Source organism: Solea senegalensis, linkage group LG16, assembly GCF_019176455.1.
Source record: "Solea senegalensis isolate Sse05_10M linkage group LG16, IFAPA_SoseM_1, whole genome shotgun sequence".
Lineage (NCBI taxonomy): Eukaryota > Metazoa > Chordata > Actinopteri > Pleuronectiformes > Soleidae > Solea > Solea senegalensis.
In genome coordinates, this window is record NC_058036.1 from 15,728,892 (window position 1) to 15,752,778 (window position 23,887).

At 43.7% G+C, this 23,887-nt stretch overlaps 1 protein-coding gene across 20 annotated transcripts in view; it reads left to right on the forward strand.

The window, feature by feature from the left end:
* Window positions 1-23,887, forward strand: part of tnika (TRAF2 and NCK interacting kinase a) — a 52,433-nt gene continuing 28,546 nt past the window's right edge. For all 20 annotated transcript variants that reach the window (XM_044047856.1, XM_044047857.1, XM_044047858.1 and 17 more), the window contains exons 1-2: window positions 1-407; window positions 10,180-10,245. In XM_044047856.1, the coding sequence (XP_043903791.1) occupies window positions 351-407; window positions 10,180-10,245 (123 nt within the window). In that variant the 5' untranslated portion in view covers window positions 1-350. The remainder of the gene's footprint in view (window positions 408-10,179; window positions 10,246-23,887) is intronic.

Consider the following 23,887-nt stretch of genomic DNA (forward strand, 5'->3'; position numbering starts at 1 on the left):
GTCACAGCACCGGCTGTGAGACAACCGCAAGCAGCGTACGCTCCGCTCCACTCCCCGAACCCCGCAGACATGGACCTGGAGCGGCCCATGCACCTCGCGCTCTTGCCCCCCATGTAAAAGCTGCGCGGCCCCGACGACACGCGTCCCGAGAGAGAGGGAGAGGAGTGAAGAGGGAGGGTGGGGGGCAGGTTATTTTATCCCTCCGCGAGGCATCACTGTGCACGAGAGAGAGCGCGAGAGACAGCGCGCGCGAGAGAGAGGCTCCAGGTGGGGGGCGGGCGGGGGGACAGAGGAAACACAGTCGTGACAGCAGAGGCCGTTCCAGGATATAGGGCAACACCTCCATCATCATGGCGAGTGACTCTCCGGCCCGGAGTCTGGACGAAATCGACCTGTCCGCTCTGAGGGTAAGAGAATGTGACACTTGACATGTGTTTAAGATGTTGCTTCGTTTCAAGCTAACCGGCGTGTGTGTGTGTGTGTGTGCGCGCGCAGCGAGCGCACGCGCGGCTTTCTCCTCCTTCTCCTTGCACCTGACTGACTGTGCAGAGAGAGAAAGACTCTAAGAGGCGGATGTGTGGGATACGAGCATGTGTGTGTATATGTATATATATATATGTAAATGTGTGTGTGTGTATATATATATATATATGTGTATATGTATACCTCTATAGATATACATATATATGTTTATAAGAAATTAACTAGCTGTAAGGTTTGTCTTTACTCAAGTCAGTAACAGGGAGGTTGATGGTATGTATGTGTGTGTGTGTGATTCTGCTGACCTGGTTTGTGTTGTCTTTTTTTTGTAAAGGCCCTTAACTCAGACAGCAGAGGAATCTAACCTTTAATTCCCCTCACGCTGCTGCTGCTGCTCATTCTTCAGGCTTTTTATGTCACTGAGCGAAAAACAACAACAAAACAGCACGACTTTATGTCACATTTGAAGTTATTTGGCCAGATTTGTGTGTGTGTGTGTGTCTGAGAGAGAGGGTCACCTGTAGTCACTGCTCTCTATTCTAACTAAAGCCTTGCATGCTTGCAATAGCCATTTCTTTTGTTCATCAAATGTGTGCTGCAAACCACATCACACCACAGCACAGAGTTTATGCGTGGATAAACCATGTTCTCGCTTCACTGGGCTTGCTGTGTGTGTGTGTGTGTGTGTGTGTGTGTGTGTGTGTGTGTGTGTGTGTGTGTGTGTGTGTGTGTGTTTCTAATGTCTGCCATGCTGCACACAAGTAAATGATGCTGCTGCTGCTGCTGCATCAGAGACCCAAAGACCTGTTTGCTGCTCTGACAAACCAGACCACATCAAACACAAGAGGTTCACAATGCAGCAGCAGCAGCAGCAGCAGGTGATGTCTGCCTCTGCCTCCCCATGTTCACCTGTCTCCTTTTCTGCTTGTTTGTGCCTGCTTGTCCACTTTACTGTCTGTCCTCACCAGTCTATGTCAAGCTCCTCGTGCCTGTCTGCTTGTCTCTATTTTTTTCTACTACAGTCAAAACTGCTCATCCATCTACCCTTCATGCTATTTCTCTCTATTTCATGCCCTGTTTTTGTCTCTCCACCTGCCTAACTCAGTGACTGACTGAATACACCTCCACGTCTGTCTGCCAGCTGCTCTGTCTCTCACTATTATCTCTCTCCCTCCCACTGCCTTGGCTGCACGAGGAGTCATATCAATATGGGAGTTGAATAAAGCCTTGACGGCGAACGCTACCTACGTCTTGAAGGTTCACACCTTGTGTGTGTGTGTGTGTTCTCGCCGGCTGGAGGAACAGAGTCTGTGGTCGAACAGAAACGGAAGCGTGGTAGAAAAATCGGAGGAAGAGATGGAGAGGGAGACAGACAGAGGAATGAGGAAGAGGCCATTATTCCCTGAGACTTGTCAAGTGCTCGTCTCTAGTGTGACTCACAAAGAGCTACAGCACAGGGACTCACGCGTGCATGCTCGTTATTTATTATTTAAGTGGTCATTTAACAGCCCCCTTTTATTGTATATGCTTTAAATATGCACTTACATGCGACGTATTTCTTTGATAAAGTACTTTTAATAACCCTGTGGTCCTTAAAAGCCGATTCAAAAAAACGTTCACTGGGTTCTCACTCACATTGGTCACACAATTTTCAAACTATTTAGTGTTTAAAGTTTGAGAAATGTCGGCTCATTTTAAGCTTGAGGATATCCGTAATTCCCTGCTGTAAAACACTGAATAAAAACTCCTTATAACGTGTTTTTGGGTGAGGGTTAGAACCTGATCTTCCCCACATTGTTCATTGTAGAAAATGAAGAAGAAGAAGTCAGTTAAACCGTCAGTAATGATATTTATAATTGCCTACAATAAAGTACAAAAGTACTATCACACTCTGCTGCTTTTGAGAGGTTTGTTTGTGTCCTCCATTGTCCATTGTTGTCTTCTTCTGCCCAGGCTTAGCTCGCAGGACCCTCTACTAGACAACTCTGTATTTGGGTCAGTTAATAATATTTTTGGAGGGAGCCAACTGTTGTACCTTTTCCAGCATTACTTTTGTGGCAGGGTTATGGAAACTGACATGAAGCGAAGTGAATCAAAAATAGACTTGACTTGACTTCCATTCAATCAAGTCAAATTTGAATTGAATTGGGACCCTGTGAATCAGAATGATCGAATAAATCACTTTTACACTAGTCACTGCCATGTTTGTATGTATTTTCCACAGCGTGTTTTCATGCATTTAGAGTCCTCATTATGCCCCCCCTCCCCTCACTGCACACATGCATGCACACAAAGCCATTCATATGACATGGTGTACAGTCAACCACTGCACTGACTAGACAGGAAGTAGGTCAGCAGGCTGTGGTGTGATGCGGGGTGGGGGTTGATTATAATACTTGGCTTTGGTGGCAATGATGCGGATTGTGTTTCTGTCTGTGTGTTGGGGGCTGGTTGAAGGGCAGAGCTTGAAAGCTCTTGAATTTGGTGGCATTTAGTCAAGCTGACTGTCACACACACACACACACACACTACACACTCACTCACCCACACATGGGTTTGTGCAGCTGTATTCCTCTGAGGATGCTGCATTACACTTGGATTCATTTTGATATCCCTAACCTTAATCGTAATCAGTTAATGCCTAACCTTAACCAGGTTTTGGTCCCCAGGACAACTGGTCCTGATGAGGTCAGTGTTCATGCCAGCAGTAGCTTTTCATGTTTGCCGTCTCTGCTCTTTTCCCTTCTTTCCTCCGTCCTTCTTTCCACCTCTCACCATCTTTTCTGTGACATTTGCCAGTGTTACGGATCAACCCCGGGCGGCAACTTGCATGGATGCTGCAGGTTTCGCTCGAGTGGGAAAGGCCAAATTAAGAGGCACTCGCGGACGTGTCACTGCTGTTTCCTGTCCAAATGTGACTCGGAGTGATGGACAGAAGAGCAGAGGAGGTTGAGATTATTATACGGACAGTAGTTTTTATGTAAAGTGAGCGCACCCGCGGGTCAGAGGCGTCAGAGGCGCGGCTACGTCCAGTCAGCTGACGAGAGCAACAGATGGTAGACCAGCAGGACCTACAGCCACGGCAACACACACACACACGTTTGCACGCCTACACTGGCAGGAGACTCAGGTGTGAGATTTGTGATGAACGAGAGATGATGAAGGGAAGGTGACATGGTCAGTGAAAGTCAGAGGAAAAAGGCGCAGAGGGAGAGCGAAAGGATGAATGCAGTGAGAGAAAGAAACAGGACGTGCGAGGCTTAGAGGGACAAAGAGAGATGTAGAGAACGGAGAGGGAGGAGAAGAAAGTGACAGAGGCTCTGCTCAGACTAAAGGTGGAGATGTGACTAGTGACCAAAGTAGTCTAAGGCTTTAGGCCCCTCTCCAGAAAACCCTCCCTCCCTCCCTCCCTTCTTCTCCATTCCTTGTTGCCCAGTAAGGCCACATTCCTCGGCCCTTCACCACGGATGCCATAGTAACAGGGCCACAGCAGTGCCCAAGGCTTACACAGAGCTTATTCATGAGTAGTCTATATACTGTATGGCAGTCTGTCACTGAGAAATGCCCCTCTCCCTCCCTCCCACCTCCTTTTCCACTCAGCCTGCCTGCTTCTAGTTGACCTATTTCCCCTCAAGTCACTGATGGAGCCACACCAAGTCTTCAGTCCTCCGCCGCGCTCATCTAAACACAAATAATGCACGAGTTGGCTCTGCGCGCACAAGTCACGGAGCTCATAATATCCGTGTGATAGTAATCGCAGACGTTTTTTGTTCGTTACTTACTCGTCCGCTCCAAAGTTAACTTAACACGTAAGGATGAAGGCAGGTTTCCCTTAGAAAATGCCCTCATGCACAGGACAGGAAGTACTGAAAAATACCAGTTCTTGCAGAGGTAAAATAAATCAAATTCAAGAAAAAGGACATCACAGTGTTGCACAATTAATTGCAAAATAATTTCATCACCTGCAAGCACACACACACTCTTTAATACATCTTTCCTTTACTCTCACACAAACACTCACACTTGATCTGAGGTGCACGCTGGAATTATGTGCACGTAAACAAGTCCATAGTTGGAGCTCGAGCTCTCGGTTGTGGTCTGACGTGCACGGTGCAGGGCATGGTGGCAATACAGGCGGGTGACAGGCAAAAAGAAATGAGAAGAAAAAAAATCGAATGATGACTGGGATGTGGAGGGGCGGAGAGATGACAGGAAAAGGTGTGAGATGACAAGTTGGCGGGGACTGTAGGAGAGACGAGGAGCGGTCGGGTTTGTAAGTGTCATCCTTTAACTGTAAACCTGTGATTAAGAGCTGACTCCTGTTAATGTACTGTACATGTCTGGGTGAGATGTCCTGGGAATTGGGCTGAAGCCTCTCCCTGTACAAGCAAGCAAGTGGTGAACCATGTTGTTAAGTGTAAGTGGTTTTATAAGAGAGAGACAGACCCGGCCCCAGCATGACTCCTATCATCCTCTTAGGGTCTCTAATTCAATCCACATCACTTCTCTCTAATTCACTTTCTATAAGACTCTGAACAGCGGGACTCACCTGGCTGCAGTCTGATGTGCTTAAATATATACTTAACATACACAGTATGTCGACATGAACCAGGAAAGGATCTGTCTGGTAGATGAAGACATGTCACATATTTTTATGCACTTTTTTGATTTGTGCATAAAAGCACCTCTAATGAAATGAAATAAGCATTGAGATATAGCATGAATGTGCTAATATGCTTGAGGGAGGTGCAAAGGTTGGCATCTTGATCAGATATCGTACTGACATGCTGAGACCACACATGTTGAAATACTCGAATCGCCTTTCAGATATTTTGGTGTCATGACCGTCTCCTCAGGAGGACAGTTTCATTTGTTCATCAGTGGAAGACAACAGTGATGAAAGGATAGAACAGCAAAGGAACAGAACTTGGTCATTCCTTTAAACTGCCTGATGTACCTCTAGGCTGTTTTTTTTGTTAACTCGAGCAGGTTTTTGCACCGAGTTGCACCGTGTGGTCATGTTAAATAAAAAAAAATAAAGAGGACTTCAAAGAATGTCAAGCTACATTATATACACAATCATGACTTTCTTGCGTAAACCTTTGATTGTTTAAATTGCATAAACTTAGGGAAACAATCACCTGCAGACAACAATTCTAACCGCTATGTCGTTGAATCAGAGTTGTGAGCCACTGTGAAGAAGTGCAACTGCATTGTGGTCAGCTGTGGCCCTTATTACCTTTTTAAAATATGGTTCTGCTGATCAGATTGTATCTGAGGTTTTAAATAAAATCTCGTTTGTTATGTCCTAAGGTTTAGGGTCAAGAATCAGCTTCATAGCTTTTGGTTTTTTTGTTCACAGTTGAGGGAAAGGAATTCAGCGGAGAGGAATAAGGCTGTGGAATGAAAGAATGAATGCAGTCATTACACGTGGACTGTAAAGTGGCCTTCAGGAGAACTCCAGGCCTGCACTCTAAAACCCATTATTTCTAATGGCTTATGGTGCACACGGACTGATATCTCCTCTTTGTAGAACAGATCCAATGCTGCATTCATCTCAGCGCTGATCCTACATCATCCCTTTTTTCTTTCTAGCGCTTTGAATATGGCATTGAACGTTGGCCAGATAATATTGTTGTTCTTAACACCTTTTAGATGAGTGCGGAGGGAGGTTAGGCGAAGCTTGTTCTATCCAGAAGACTTCCAATTATCGTAACTATCCAATTATCGGACGTGTCCTCGCGGTTGTTGTGTGAAAAGCTCTGCAAATTGGACTTTTCTTTATGGACATTTTCATAGAAATTGAAGGCAGTCGTGTTCACGTTGAGGGGAAAAAAATGAAGAAATCTGGCGTCTGTTGGTCGAGCCGATGACTCACACTGATTTAGGAGACTTTTGAATGATGAGCATGCAGATGTTTACGTGAATAATCGTCTAATTTTTCACATTTCTGCTCTCAGTAACTTGTTTGTTGATTCCCTGATTTATGGATTATACCTTTAGTTTTTATTTTTATTTAAAATACAAAATGCAGCTTGGATAGACAGTAAGTGTTGCCCTGATACTGTACATAAATATCAGCATTGGCAGCACCCACTGAAGAAAAACATATTGGTCAGCCTGTAGTCTGGTCTGTTTTGTTCCAACGTCACCGTTTGTCACGTCTCAAGTCGCCGATCCTCTTTCTTACTTCCCCCTCTCCAGCCCTTGGGAAGTTGTTTTGGGGGCTACAGTACATCTGATGTGTTCCCATCACTCGGCAGCATCATGCACATGATTCACCGGCCACCGGCGAGTTCATGCGGCAGTCACATGACTCTGGTAAACACTCAGCATGAAAAAGGGGAAGGGGACGAACGTGTTCCAGACCACAGACACCGCAGTCGCGCTGAAGACGCTCTGACAGAGGCCGGTTGCAGGCTGACAGCTCATCCTGCGCGTGGCCTATAAAATATGAATGATATTGTGCTATATTTTTTTTATCAGCAAGCCGGAGGACATGTATGAACTGGAGCAGCAGAAACGGCACGCGCTCTGTAATCTGTGATGCCGTGCGCGGAGGAAAGGAAAGCCTGAAATACAGGCCTATGTCACGTGTCACGTTAGTGCTTACTTTTTACAGCGCATGCTTCTCCGCGGAAAAGATGGAGAAAGTGCATCCTTGGCTGTGTCTTGGGAGTTACCAAATGCATGCATGCATGTTACACATGCAAAGGAAATCCGCACCTGCCGACGATCTGATAGCACGGTCGATCGAACAGTTGCACCGCCTGCAGAAAGCTGCTGTCTGCACTCGTGAGAGACGCTTGCTTGTTTCTCTGACGGGGCCCTCGTTCGCGTCCGCATGCATCCAGTCCGACGTACACTCTCCATTCTGTGCCCACTCGTACTTGTTAGAACATTTGAACACTAGCCCTTGTGTAGGAGGCTGCCTTTGGCTCTGCATGTGTGTGGTTATGAGAGTGCGAGAGAGCGAGACAGCGGGAGGATGTACTTGAGACGGAGTGTGAGAGAATGAGTTTGACACTGTGTGTGTCTTTGCATACGAGTGTGTGTGTGTGCGTCTGTAGCACTTAAAGAAAGATGGGTGAAAAAAAACAAAACACAGGAAAAGGAAAGAGGGTGCAAAAAAAAGCACAAGTCTTCAGAAACAGCTGACAGGTTGACAGGCCTGCTGAGACACACAGAAACAAACAGAGAGACAGAGTGAGGGGAATAGAGAGAGGACTGGAGACAAAAACATGGGGAAGAGACACAAAGGGCCAAAGTAAAATATCCAAAAAATACAAACGACAACAGTCCTAACGGGGTTTTTTTTCTTCACATTTTTGCAATGATCCTGTGTCATTTCCTTCCCCACGCACAGGTCTGCAGAGTTAACTGAAAGGTCAACTGCGAAACTCACAGATGTGGCTCGAAAAAGGAAAGTGCAGAAACGGAGAAAGCCAAAGCTGCAACAAAGCGACCGATAAAGAATAAGGACAGGCTGTGAACCAAGTGGGCAGGCGGAGGAGAGAAGTGATGAGGTTAGAAAAGATGGAAAAAAGAGAGAGAGAGAGACAGGGATGGAAATTGGGTGCAAGTGTGGCATTTCAGGAAGAAATGAAACGATGCTTTATTGAGAGGGGAATAGTCTCTGAAAAGTGGAGATCATGTAATATCATTCTTTCTCTCTAGCTCTTGCATTAATTTATCCCCAGTGGAGAAGTACACAATAGCACAGATCATGTTGGCGAATCAGCAAACGGCTTTGCACCGAGAAGATCTCATTTTTAAACATTTTAGTTGGCCTATTCCTCGATAATAAACTATGGTAGGAAGAAAAGAAAACTAGTATTTGATTAAAGAAATCAGTGTTTCAGCCCTAATCCACAGTACTATCTATGTACATCGCCCTGCAAAAGCCACACACTCATTGTGGAGAAGGATTTGTGAAGTACAGACACCTCCATCTAAAGGAATTCATTATAAAATTGAGGAGCTTGTACTAAAAATAGACGATTGTGTCATTTACAAAGCTTCATGGAGGCACCAGGAGAAAGGAGACATTAACGCTGGTTAAAAGGTCGTGTTTCTGGGACTGTTGGAATGAGGGCAGCGTGAGAATGAAGTACTTGTCAGGAACAGGGGGGGATAGAAAGAAAGAGGGAGAGTGGGAAGATAAAAGAGTGATAGAGGCCTGGACCTCCGCTGGATGGAGAACAGAAGCTGGTGGACCAGAGAGACGGAGAGCGTGGAAGATAAAGAGAGAAGCGCAGAGAGGGTGAATACCAGCCATTGTTACAGGAGCATGCAGCACAGAGAAAGGGGGAGGTGATGTTTGTCTGTGTTTGTCCAGGGGTCAGTGGCGTTTTTGCGGGATTCGAACAGCTCCCTGTTAGAGATGTGTTGGCAGCCTAGCGAATCTAGGATTAAATTATTAGTCCACCAGTGTACCAACATCCACAGAGGTCAGTCTGCTGAGTTAGACACAAGCGCTACCTTAGTTTGATGTTTTAACACCACGTGCAACTCGATAGGGATCAATTTTTGAGTGATGTATCATCGTCACTCCTCGTGCAATACAATAATCGATGCGCCAGGGCAAATATTGATATTTTAATTAACAAATGAAGGCGCTCTAAAGTGAACAGTCCCAGCCAGTGTCTCAAATGAACGAGGGAAACTTGGGCAGAAGTTAGCGGCGGGATAACGGCTACATCAGACTACGTCCTGCACTTTTAACTTTTGACAGATGTTTTTGTTTTCTACACTGAGACAGATCTCTTGATGTATCTCTGTATGATTGTCTTGAAAACTATTGATTATCACAGAGTCCTTGTATCGTGATATTATCGGTATCGTGGACCGTGTATCGTGTACGGTATCGTGAGGTAAACTGTGATTCCCAACCCTACAAATCGGATGCATTGATGCAGTTTTGTCTTTTCAATGTCAGCAAAAATTCGGTGATCAGGTGCATTGTTGCAAGATATTACCATCTTGTGGCTTCACATTACAACACAATTATTTATGAGTCATTATAATAATGTATTATTTTAAAGCTTTAGAGTGTGACTGTAAGTGATTTTGGTAGTTACTATTCTGCCTGTTTGGTCTTGTGAAGAAAAACAAGGTTTTTTTAGCCTGCGTCCCTCATTTGAATATGGCCCTGGCAAGGGAGCATTTGTGTGTATACACCTGCAGCACAATGGCGGGCGGGGGCAAGTCTATCCAGCTGAACGATCTGTTTTTTTAAGCAGCAGAATTCAATTGATTTCTCTTCTTTCTGTGGGTTCTTCTTTGTGTTTTCAGTCATAATCCTGTTTGCAGCTGTTTCGCTTTACTAGTGAAACACCGCTGTTGTTTCCATCTCTGTTGATATAAATCCAATCACTTATGTGCAGCTTGGGAATGTTGCCGGGTGACGTGAGATCCAAACGCTGCTGCACTGAGAAACACAGAGACAGTCCTGTGGAGCTGATAGACTTAATCTGCATTGTGTGAACTGATTTAGCAATGGATTGAACGGCTATAGACTATATAGTGCTTTATAGCACTATATACCCAGTATAACTTTTGGGAACTTCTTGACATACTGTAAATGTGATAGCTTTGATTACCTGATATATTTAACATTAAATTAAATTAAATTAAATTAAATTAAATTAAATTAAATTAAAACTAATAATCCCTACTTTCATTCCCTTGTCTTTCCAGGATCCTGCTGGCATCTTTGAGCTGGTTGAGCTGGTGGGAAATGGCACCTATGGACAGGTGTACAAGGTAAGATTGTATACTTATTGGCTTTGATATACACTATATAGGTCTTTACACCAACATGGACTGTCATGATGAAGCTGGATGAGTTGGTTCCCCTTTTCCACACTTCTTGTGGGAGTTTGTGTCCTTTCAATCTGTACTGAGCATTTATGAGGTCAAACACTGATGTTGGATGAGAAGACCTGGCTCATGATCTCCAAGTTCCAGTTCCTCCCAACGGTGCTCGGTGGGGTTGAGGTCAGGTCAAGTTCCTCCACACCAAGCTCGTCAAACCATGTCTTTATAGTCCTTGCTTAGTGCACTTTGTCCTCAAACTGTTGCAAGCATAGCATTGTCCAAATGTCCTTCACTGGAGATAAGGGGCCTGAGACCAAAGCCTGACTGAAACACCGGAATTCAATACTTATGTATGTGCATTGTGACAAGGGACGGGTCTACTTGGAGGAAATCCAAAATATTTGGGTTATGCAGTGTTCTCATGGTTTGCAGGTTTGTTGTGTTATGTTGTGGTGTGTTTCCTTTGAGTAGATAATTGTTTGGCTGATAAAGGGAGATGAATTTAGCTCGCAAGCTGTAAAGAAATGGACCGGATGTACATACGACATGTTAAAGTGCTTTTAGGAGAATTTGCTTCACTCTATTCTTACTTGTCTCACCCTCTCTCTCTTCTGCGTCTATTTGCATACGTCTGTAGGGGTTTTTGTTTTCTCTCAGAAGAGAGACGGTGTGAGAGGAAGTGTTTTGCCAGGAAGTGCTTTTGCTTGATGTGACGTTGTGACATCACTGTGGTCTGAGGTTCCTACTGTCAGCTGCCTGCTGCTGTCACTGAAACACTATCTCTCCATCCACACCGCAGCCTGAACTTCCTCTTCCCTCCTCCGTAATGGCCACTGTCATTCTCTGCTCCTTGCTTCCTTTTCCTGATTCTGCTCGCGTTATCCCTCCTCACCATGTGTCCTCGTTTCGGACATTTGAAGGGTGAGTGCGTGAGACAGTATTCCAAAATGAGCCAGGGAGTTGATGATGGAGACGGGCTGTCCTTACAGCTGATTGGAGCAGAGGGCAGAGGTCAGAGAGGTCAGACGTGCTTCTCTGTGTTTTTGGAAAATTGACATCCTCACATACGTGTGTGTGTGCGAGAGAGAGAGAGAGAGAGCATGAGTGACAGAAGGCAGGGAAAAACACAAAGGGAATAGAGAACGGCAGAGTTATGTGAATCCATTTATTGCTGACTCTGCTGTCTTAGAGAAAGTCACGGCTCATTTACTGGCTGACATTCAGACAGTCTGTTCCTTTACATTACTGAGCTGCGGATTGCCCATAGCAACAGCACCAGTTGGGTCAGGAGCCTGTGCGGCTGATCCACACTGGTCTTTGATCGTGTGTCACACAGTGTGTACCAAACTGAGTCCATATTGAAGTTTGTGTTTAAAGTTAGACTTGTGGTGCTAGATATGGTGAATTTTAAGCCCGGAAAGCTTGGGTTAAAACTAGAAAATCCAACTGTTAAGCTGAAATAATTGAGCCTGGCTCTTCATTTCCTCGTCTCCTTGGAGGAAATCCAAAATATTTGGGTTTTGCAGTGTTCTTCAGACAAAATAAGCATATGTTACCTTGAGCCAAATGTAGCGTGACAGACATTTTCCAGTATTCCTTTTTACACTTCAACCTGGAAATGGCAAATGGTCACTGTATTTAAAGCAGTTTCTATTCTTAACAGCTACTCAAAGCAATTATAATGAATAAACCTTTCCCATTTGTACAGTGCATCTATTTGTGCCTTTATTTTACACAATTTGAACCACCAACATTCTTGTTGGGGTACAGCCGCAATGCAGACCAGAAGTTTAATCAAGAAAATAGTCTCTTTGTTGAAAATGAAGATGATAAATATCATGAAAAAATATATAAATAAGCGTTTTTTATTTCAAATAATGCCTAAAGGGCAGAATTTCATTGGAATTGTTTTTTAGTTTAACAACCGCAACGTGCTGTACCGAGGCGAGGTGAGTCGAGGTGAGCTGGGACCAGAGGTGGAAAAGAGGCTATAAATTCGGAGTTAACATCTTTTGCCCTTGCTTATAATTCCTCTCTGAGCGTTGACAGAACTCCTGTACCACATGCACACAACCTCCACTTCTTTTTCCCTCTTTGTTGACTGTGATCATGAGGTTTCTGTAGTGTCAGTGTTCCTGTATGTATCTGTGTTAGGAGGTAAAAAACAGTTGTTCGCAGTTGGAAGTGAACCCACGTAGGGCTGTGTTTGTGCTCATTAAAATTTTAAGGAGCTCATTAGATTGGAGAGGAAAGCGCCTCCGCTAACAGAGCTTTAAACATTTTCATATTCCCACTTGAGATTTAATATTTAATTTAAAGGAAATATTACATGTAGAGACCAACGATTTTTGCCACTACTCTAATCTGAGTCTACTGCATTCTGCTGCAGTAGTTTTTCTCCAGTATGCAATGAAGCCAAAGGTGTTATGTGCAGCCTTGCATGCAGCATCCTTTAGTGTGTGTGTGTGTGTGTGTATGTGTGTGGTCAGCACAGTGGTTTATGTTACTGATGACAGAGGTCCAGTAATGCACCACATAACTGCTGTAGTTTTGTGTGTCTGGGAGGAAGAGATAACGGGTTTATCAACAATTGCTCTGTACCCCCATCTCGTTAAATGATAGAGATCTGCCCCTCAGTGCGCTCTCTCTCTACATCTCTTCGTAATTAAAAACCTCCCTCTGAATTATTACAAACTCATCTGTCGGTGCAAATAAATAGTTTTGACCTGAGAGCAATGATGGATGGGGCGGCTGCGGTGGACAAGATAATTTTAGCTCGACTTTTGCCTCCGTCTCACTTTCTCATCCTTGGTCCTCTCCTCCCTCGCCTTTGGCGTGTTTCCCTTATCAATGTGTTTCCTTTTGTTTGTTTCTTCTCTTTTGTTTTGTTTTGAAAACTTTGCAGGTGAGTTGTACTTAAGGGAGCAGCTCATGACCACAGTGTGTGAGTGTATACTATATGTATGTGTATATATATATATCTATATATATATATATATACACGTGTGTATGTGTATGTATATGTATAAATCTACTGCCTCTAAAAGGGCTATATATAGAGAACATGGGTAATACTGAATAATTAATCGCATTCTCTCTCCACTTCCCCTCCCTCTCCAGCACTCACTCTTTCTCTTTTGCCACATTTAACCCATCCCATTGTCACTCTCTTTCTCATCATCTGCTTCCATCATTAGTATTCTTCTCTCCCTTTATTTAGCCACGTCTTTTTTTTCATCATCCTTCAGTTTCTCCGCCGTCTCTCTGCGTTCTCTCTTTCTGCCTGATGCCTGTGAATATTTGATGGGGGTTTTGGGAATTGCAGTTCTCTGAAACGAGGAAGCACTCATCGCCTCGACTCATGCGTTGCCATGGAGGAGTCGGGGCCGTAGAGTGGAAGTCAGAATGCATTGAATAGCCGCTGTACATCAGTTTCAATGGAAGTCTCTCACTTTAGTGATTTATAACGTTAGTAAACACTACGGCTGCTCATTTATGGATACAATAACAATTATTTGGGTCAAAATTGAAGTCCTGATTATTTCAAGCAAATTACATTTATTGCATGTAAAAAAAAAGTCAATTTAAATGTGAAATTTTGAATTAACCTTCTTGAATTTGGATTAGAGAAGTCAAACAACATTACAACATTAAAAGTGTTATTTTCAGAATAAAAGCCCCCGTTTTTTTTTTTATTATCATTTTGTTTTGATTATTTGCACAGCCCCGGTAAACACTCTGGACATAATTAGGGTTGTAACAGTTACTCAAATAATAGATTATTAATCGATTACTAAATCGTCAAATTTATCGGTTTGAGGGTTTTTTCATTATTAAAACAAGATCTCTGATCGTTTTAGCTTCTTAAATGGGAATATTTTCTGGTTTCTTTGCTCCATAAAACAAAGAAATCATTAAAATATTAAAACTGGTAAACGATGACCCGATTAATCGAGAAAATACTCGACAGATTCATTGATGATGAATATAATCGTTAACTGCGGCTCTAGACAGTTCTGATTCTTACCACACATTGGCCCAATAGCTTACCATTAGACTGTCATGGAGACTTATTGACTGACAGACTTATTGATTGGCTAATTGATAAATCACAGCTCCGTGTCATACGGTTTAGGGTTGGGACGTGATTTATTTTTCTCGCGGAGACATGCAAGGACAAGCTGAGAGGGCGACTAATCATATCACGGTCACGTGAACACACAGGGACGCACAAACAGGTAAACATCATGGCGTGTGTGTGTGTGTGTGTGCGTACCCTTCTCTTCATGACTTTGCTGTCTCCATGCAGAAGCGAGAGAAAGAGAAAAGCTTTCTTTTTTCTTTTTTTCCTGACAACAGAACACATCCACTCTGCTCCTCCTCGGGGCAAAGTGCTTCATACACCTCTTGAAATATTCACCAGTCCCTCTGTCACACATACGCACACAAACACGGAGGAGGAAAAGTGGCGGTGGGGACCTGGGCCATATGGGCTTTTATGTACTTACTCACCCACTGTGACAGCGACTCTGCACAAAGTGCAGCTGTGTGGTTTCCATTTACTGCGGCGGAATACAAACCTGCCAGTGTGGCGACAAACGTTTGAAGGAGCCTGCGCTGTATGGGGTGACAGTGTTCTCGTGTGTCCTGTTATTTGTTTATCTTCAAAAATGATGACACAAGGTGGCGGCGGTGGCGGCGTGTGTGTGTGTGTGTGTGTGTGTGTGCGACTACGACCACACCGCGTCTTGGATGATAATCTTGTTAGTGTGAGGCTCTGAAAATGTAAACGAACGGGATGGAGATTAGGATTACAGGAGTCAACAAAGTGGCTTTATCTCATCAAGCGATCACTCTCCTTTTCTCTGTGTGCCTGGTGGTACAATCCTTGTCTGTTTCCCACCTCGACTCACTTCTCCTCCTCGCTCCGTCCTTTTCTCCTTTCTTAAGAACCGAAACAATCTTCCTTATCTTCTTATTCCTTAAGTCACGCTGCAAAGGACTTTGGCGAGATTTCTCTCTGCATGCTCACCACCGACGCCTTCCTTCACACCAGGAGTGTCCAAACTTTTATTTAGCGAGGGCCAGATTTGATAATGTTAAGATTTCCGGGGTCAACGGCCTCTCAGACCTTTTTTCTTAGAGAGTAAATGTTGCATACAAATGCACTGTATTATAATAATTTCATTTTCATTGTCACAGTTAGCATTTTTGAATGGCAATGTAACCAATTCTAAGCCACGCATGAATGACTTGGAGACATCTGGAGTCAGATAATATAACATGACTAGAGCTGCATCTTTCGGTTATTTTTCTGATTAATCGTTTGGTCCATAAAATATCAGAAAACCTTAACAAATGTTGAGCGGTGTACAATCAAACCAAAATGATGAACTTATGATAATTTCTTTGTTATCCAGAGCAAAGAAATGAAAATAAAATCACATTTAAGAAGCTTAAACAATCGGAAATCTTGTTTTAATCATGAAAAAAAGCTTCAAACCAATAAATCGATTATCAAAATAGTTGTCGATTAATTTAGTAATCGATTAATGATTGATTAATGGTTTCAGCTCTAAACATGACAGACAGAATGTGTCTGTCACAGGTGGGGTTTGAACCCGGACTCTGGTTTTAAAGCACAAATCCTTAAAGGAATACTTCACCGATTTGCATTTAGTTGAGAAATATCGGACCGAGGGCCGTAATTGGCCCGCGGGCCAGACTTTGGACATGCCTGCTCTACACTCACTTGTACACACACACAAAGAGAGAAAGCAGCCTTAAGTGTGACAGCCTGGCCAAAGAGACTCTGAAAGAGGATGGACGATGGAGAGGCTTCATTTGTTCCGTCGTCGTTTGACATTCTGGACTCATCCAGCTCACGTTGTGTGGCTGTGAGATTTCTTTGAAAGTATCATTCCCATGCTTACTTCAGTGGGACGACTGTCGCCGTCCCCGTGCACATACAAGTGGGGAAATCTATGTATTGAATGAAATTATGTCCCCTTTCAGCTTGTTAGTATTAGGCAGTTTTGAATGAGTGTGCCGAGGGCCACTTTAGAGTCTAAAAATATTAGATTTCTCTTTTTTAATGTCACGTGAACTCTGTGTGATTTATAGTTTTTTTTAAAGTAAAAACTGAAAAATTGCTTCATTTTCTTTACTTAACATCTTTCAAATTGTATTTACTTTATTCCAGTGGAACTGAAGATTAATATGTGAGGTTTAGTTCATAATAGTTAATGGGAGTCACATAAATCACTGATTTCCCAGTTGATAAATACCTTTAAATACCATTACGATTACAGCCTCTTCAACAGCTCCGCTGGTGCTGTCTGTGGTGATAAAATACTTTATTAAAATATCTCGACTCATCACATCCCTGTCCTGTTTTATCTCCTCATTTACGGCTAGTGTTAAAATAGCACAGTGCTGCGACTACCGATTGTTTCAAGTACCAGTTACAGGTCAATGAATTGATCAATCTGAATACTGTAAGCACATATGCATAAAGTAGGGAATAATAACCGTGCAAGAATACTATTGTTGTTGTTGTTGGGCCGTTCAGTCAGACAGTTTCTCCAAAACATCACGTCTTCATGAGTTGAGAACAGAGAAGGTACTTTTTTCAACCCTCGGTGGAGCATAAAATACGTCCAAAAGATTGTTTGTTAGTGGACATATTCAAATTCCATGTTATCTGTTATATTAGGCGGTTTAGCAGGCAGGACCACAAAGCAAAATTGTGTCATACCACTATCTCATAAGTGTTTCTTATGTATTCAAGAAGGCGGCATTTTAAAAAAGTAGATCCTGCAGTTAGTTAGTGGTACAGAGAATATATAGTGATTCTATAGTGACCATATAGTACCATGCAAATACAGAAGAAAGCAGTATAGATACTCAGGCTATTTGAAATGAACAGAAAAAGCATCAATTCCACATGGTTACCATACATAAGCTGGCCTGTAAGAGGTTGGAGGGGGAGAGAGAGAGAGAGACTCTCAGATGAATTGTGCCTCATGGGAGAATTCCAGAGACAAAGAGCGACACAGTTATGTCACAGACCGAAACAACTTTAGCTGATGGCATTCCAAGTCCTCCTGTCCGGCACCAACTTCAACATATTCAGTACTCTGAGCCGCCAGAGCAAAGACTCGGTCTCCAGTTGTCAGTGGCCAGGATTTTGTTATGTCTCATTTTTCTGTGCGAGTCAAAGCCAAGAGGTATGATCGAACATACACGTGCAGACGTAACTCAACTCCCAGCCGCATAATCTGAACGCGATAGTCCGACTTTGAGAAACGAGATGGTTCAGTCTGGTTTTTCTAACGTCATGTCGTCGTTCTTTTGTTAAATTCACATTTAACGACTGCATGGACGTCCACGCTCCCATCTCTGGAGTCCACCTCAGGACCGTGACTGAGGTGGATGTTGGCTGTTAACGTGGGAACTGTGGATGTGCTCGTTCTGCCGTCATGCACACACACACACACACACTCGCATCTGGCAGTGTGTTCATTAGGCTACATCACATCCCTCTCTTCCCCAAGGCCACATGTCCTACTTACCCACAATTCACTCCTGCCACCCAAACCAGGGTCAATTACCCAAGCCTGATGTCAACAACAATCTCTCTCAGCCTGTCTTTGTCTCTTTCTTTCCTGTTCTATCCCTCTTAACGGATACTTTTCCTCTGAGATCGACCACTTTTCAGTTGATTATGTTTAGCCCATATTTAGCCCTTTATTGGCCTTCCACAGACTCTGTTATTCTTCATACTCTTGTGTGTTTTCAATAGTTTTCCTTCCTTGCTATCTTCTTATATTCATCTCCAGCATGTGCCGTTACTCAGCTCTTTTCCCTCTTTACCTCCTTTTGCCTTTGTCTTTTTTACCTCTCTTACCTTCAGTCAGTACAGTAAATCAGCTTAGCCGCCCATTTGACCTCCAGAGCTGCTGGAGCGTACTGCCGATGTGCTGAACCTGCCGCTTTTTCTTTGCCTCTTTCGCTGCAGCCCTCCTCCTCCTTGTCCTCCTCCTTGTCCTCCTCCTCATCCTCCTCCTCCTACTCAGCCTGTAACGTTGCTTTGCTCATGCACACTCTGACTCGTTTCCCGCAGTTGTTTATCTGCTTGTTGTCTAGGACCACAACGTCAAGGCTGTAAACATGAACGCTGCTGACTGAGCGATGAAAGCCGTGTGAGTAAGTCATGGAAGTCCATGATTGGTCAGCTTGTTTGGATCATGTCGCCTGAGGGGCATTTACTGGCAGTGCTGCCCACTCTGTCCCAATTGTATAGTTGTCTTTACTGACTTATTAGTCAGTTTTTGGACAGGGGTTTCTGAACTGCTGTTGTGAATTGTCAGATTTTGTGTTTTGGCCCTTTTCCATCATGGTCCCAGCTCGCCTCGCCTTGCCACGGCACGGTTTAGGTTGGTTTTCCGCTACAGAAATAGTACCTACTCAGTGTGGGCGGAGTCATCACTGCATGAAACTGCGAAGTCACGCGAACGAGTGACGAGTGACTTGTAAAGCAGCTGTTTTCAGTGTAACTGAATCATCAGAATCAGCTAATTAAAACTATTTATTCAGAGCTTCCTTCATGACTGGAGCACACTCTGTCTGGCAGGGTTTGTGATGCACTCCTCTGTTAAATATTGAGATTTTGGATGTTTCCCTGGTAGTTGTTGGAGATCAACCCACGTTTTTAGGATTATTAAGTCTTTTGAACAGACTTAACACGACTTAACCTTGCCATGGCATGGCGAGGCAAGTCAGTGGAAACCATTTGTTTTGTTATAACCACAAGAGATCATGTGTACAGTATGTGCTTTATTGTCTATTTGACCATTTACTAAATGGACATCGTGCTAGTCCTGGAAATTTAGACCATAAAAATATTCACTGATGTTATTATTCGAGTGAGGATTGGGGTCATTTTCTCATAGACTTCTATTCAAGTAGACAAAAACAAATACAGCTTACTAACTGTGTTTGGGTTTTAGTGCTTGATCAGGGATCAGTGAGTGAGTGAGTGAGTGAGTGGATGCAGTGTGAATTAGTCACTAGTTCATTAGTGAAGCATTAGATTATAACAATGTGTCTTTAAAGTTTGTCACTCAACAATTACAAAATGATCTTAGACTATTTATCTTGCCCAAGCTATTTCTTAATTTTCAAGTACCTTCAGAGTGTGGGAGATCACGTCTTAGTTTTTTTATCCTGTGTTTGCATCGTGGCGTCTCTCTGAAGTGCGTTTGCCTTTGTTATTACTGAGCAGTTAGCACTGCACCAAGTTCCTCGTCCGACCCCAGGTTTCTTGTGCAACAAGCTTGTTAATTAGCTTGTCGCACTGTGCGTGGGCAGGTTAATGAGCGGCTATATTTCAGACTGATGATTGATTATCGTTTCAATAGGCTTCTGCTGCATTGAGAGTCGACATCAACATTCGCTGGCTATTTGTCCGCAAAACAGCCCTCACTCGTCAATAAAAGCCCTCTGGTCTGTGCCACAGATCATTGCTCTCATCTCAGCTCTTTTCCACCCCCTTTCCCTCCCCTCTTTCCTCTTACTTTCCCATCATCACGACCTCCTGTTTTGTTTTGTTTTTGGTTTTTTTTACGGCCTCCTTCTCCCACAAACTTTTTGCTTGTATATGTCACCCTCGTTTTCACCGGCTCTCGTTCTCTCCTTTTTAAATCTCTTCCCGTCTCAATCTGTCACGCTGTCCCCCCCTTTCTTTCTCATGTGTGAGCGCGAGCGTAGCCTCGAGGTGCTTCTATATATTTCTTGGGCAGTGCACTAGTAGATTGGAATGGAGGCCTTTGTCACTTTTATTTACTGCCTCGCTGATTCCACAACAGCGTTGTGTGTACACACACTTGCCCGTGAGTGTGTGTGTGTGAGCAGTGCAGACTGATTGCGTGTGTTTGAACTGCAATGAGGTGTGTCTGGGAGCATTACCCCCCCCCCAATTTCTTTGGATTTCTTCGAGCAGAACTGTGTCTGTAGTGTTTGTTAAACCAAAAAAAAAAGTAGCTTTAAACTTGCTTCGACACCTGCAGCTGAGCGTGAGTAAGCCTTCACGCTAGAATCAGGGGTGTTGATGCCAGTGTGCACTCAGAAACACTGCGTATCCAAAAATCCTTCCACCCCGACACTGTTGAACTAGTTTGGTCTGTGTGAGTGAGCGTATGTGACAGAAGTGGGCAATGTCCCTGTATAGACTGAACGTATAGAGGCAAAGCCTAGGGGCACACGCCCCATAGCCCACTTCTCTCCTGTGATGCTGTTACCATGCCGACAGGCCCTGTGCCAGGAGAGCATGCGTTCATGACATCCAGTCTTTTTGCTTGACGTTTGTGTGTGTGTTTTTGTGGATTATCATCTATCATCGCAGGTCAGATTAGGATTATACTCTGACCCATTTCCTTGGTGAGTGAGCGTATATCCAGCCATATGCTTCAGTTTTTGTTTGTCGTTCTGATGACTTATCTGCCAGACAGTGAGTCTAGATGTGACAAGATTTAGGATTAATGAGTACGTTGTCTGAAGCCCAGGCGACAAATTAAAAACAGTGTTGTGTAAAATAATAATTTTAATCCTTTTTTTGTTGTCTTATATTAAATGCTTCCTCCTTTGGGTTGACAGCTCTGGAGGCACCAACAAGTAGAACAGGGTTTCCCCTAGGAAATGTTTAGCAGACATGGTAAACCCATAACCCATGTTATCGAGCCCCTTTTTTTTTTTCTTTTTTTTTGGAAAAGATGGAAAAACTTAAGGGTCCAAAGAAATTAGAAGCAGAAACATTCATCTTAATTTTTATAGACTTGTGAAAATTGTCCCCCATGTAATGAGATTTGTAGCAAATGAGCTAAAACATACAGAAGCACTGGCAGTAAATGCAGATTTTTGGCTTCCTTTGACCTTGCCGCTTGGTCACACCACTGTAACATTCAGCTATCTTGGTGAACTATTCTGTTTCTCCCTCCCTCCCTCCACCTATCCTTCTATATAACAACTCCTCCATTTCAGGACAATAGTCTCTTCCTATGTCTGTATACTGTATGTACATGTGTGCGTTTAAGTGTAGTGCCAACTGTAGGCCAGCCAAGACTGTTGCTAGGCAACAATAGGAAGTGTCCTGCATAGTAAATGTGTCCCGTGGTAGTGGAGGTGGTTTACGTAAAGTATACACACACAGGTTGCGTTGAAGCTGTAGCGTGTACATTTTGGCTTGTGACCGAAGGGTCGCCAATTCAAGTCTCCACCAAATCAAGGGCTGGGGTACCCCTGAGCAAGGTATGCAGTGAATCCCCCATTGCTCATTGTTAATTGGACTCTCTAAATTGACCACAGCCACAGGGGTCAAATTCATCCAGTGAACTCATTGTGCCGGTCCCAAGCCTGGATAAATGGGAGGGTTGTGTCAGGAAGGGCATCCGGCTTAGAAATCTCAAAGAACAAAAAGTGGAAAAAAAGTTTGAGGGGATAGTGAAGGGGTGGAGGTGGTGCAAGATCACCCAGACATGTCTGCGAAGGTTCTCAGTCATCCAGCTCTGTGTATCTCCAGGAGTTAGCATAATGAAACCTCTAGACAACGTACTCAACACATTCTTTTTTAGTTGTAAACAAAAAATACCGTTAAATATACATTGTGTGGTGACCACAGTGCAACTACAGGAGAACATTTCAGTTTTTGGTTCCCTCAACGTTCAGGGAATGTTAGGCTTCTGCATAACCCTTAGGGAACATTCTCTAAACTGCACTTGCTTTTGTAAGGTTGGATTTAGGTTGAATGACAGATGGAGCTGTTGCATCATTCTCTTCTTCTCTGGTAGGAATGCGTCCTATTCCCTGCATCCAGACTTGTACCACCACCCTGAGGCGCTAGTATACCAGGGTCCGCGATATGCGACGCGCACTCTGGCGCACGTGGCATGTGCATGGAAGTTCACCAGGGCCTTAACTCCAATTTTGGGTGTTACATGAGTACATTCACGATAGAACATCAGTAAACAATCACTGTCACTGTCACAACATATATTACAGAACATTTTTACTGTAGTTGACTTTGTTTCATGAAAGAACGTCCTCTTTCCTAAGGCCTCAAGTCCTATCTCTGATTCCCCACCAATAGTTTGACAGCAGTTTAACAAACATTGACCTGTCAGGATGATGCAGCGTAATAAACCTGCCACGATGTGGCTGCCTGAAGGCTGATTGGAAATAAGCTTGGGCATCAGTTTGCTGTCTCCATCAAAGCATGGCGGCCGCTCAACGATCGATTTGGGTCTGGTATCGCTTATGTACACCTGTCTTGGTGGTGGTGTCGCAATCTCCTTGCGTGTGTGTGTGTGTAAAACTACTCCTTAACAGGATTGAGGAGGGTAAATATGGTGGAGTGGATATGTGAAGATAATTTCACCCAGACCTCAGTTTAAATGTCACTGTGATGATTGAAGCTAAGCTGCTCAGTATAATTAGATGAAGGGATTCCACGTGCAGGAGCATACGATATCTATAAATCTACGTTTCTTCTTCTTTGTGGAAGAAAGTTTGCAGGAAGTCCGCGATCTGTGTCGTCTGTGCTTGTCAAGCTCAGAGCTAAATGTTGTTTGTCTGGCATTAGCGTTCACAGCTACAGTAAGTCATGCTCACGACGGAGCTGCATCATCTCACAGGATACTGGACTGAGCCGTGAGCATGGCATGATGGGGAAGTAACCAAGACATTAAGGAGGGAGGAAGGGGTGCAAATAATGAAAAGGCGTAATGAGGAGACTGTGAGAAGTGAAGAGGGTTAGATAGTGAGAGAGAATTAGAGGGATGAGAGTGAGCGAGAGAGAGCTAGAGCCACGGGGAGCGAGCGAGGAACTGCAGATCTAGGTCAGAGAGCCAAACGAGTGGAGGAAGGGATGATCGGGCTGAGAAATGCTTGTCCTGAATGGGATGGATCAGAGTGTGGGAGGGGAGGCCGTTTATTAAAAAGGTGGACGATTATGTGAAATCTTATTATTTTTCATTATTAACCCTTAACACTTCGAAGAATATGAAATCATTTGTTGGTCTGAAATGGACAAGTTGCACTTGTTGGAAGATAGGACCCATTCAGTACTTTGCAATTAATAAAAGCAAAATAAAAACAAATCTATAACCTCTTGCCACAGTGTTATGAATTCGAAAACGAATGAACAGGGAGACTCCCTGTTGAGTGCTGTTACTCCTCTCTCTCTTGTTCATTAATCATATGAGGCCGGTCGTCAGGTGGCTCAGAGGAATGAATCATGATGCAGCCCTGACGATGTTCGAGTTCTAATATTGAACTCCCTCTGTCATTATCTCGCCTCCTTCCTCTGTCTTTGTGCAGATGTGTGGGTGTTTGTAAGGATTCCTCTGTCTGTGTGAGGAGTTGTCTTTCTGTATATTGTGTGTATGTGTGCGTGTGTGTGCGTCTACAAGTATGTGTGTCTGAGTTTCTGGTTTGTAAGTGGCTGTAATCCCTTTGTGGGTCTTCAACAAAGCCGGTCCTTGTGCTTATGGAATTGGGGCAGTCTGATCCTAATGAGAAATCCCTGTTCAAT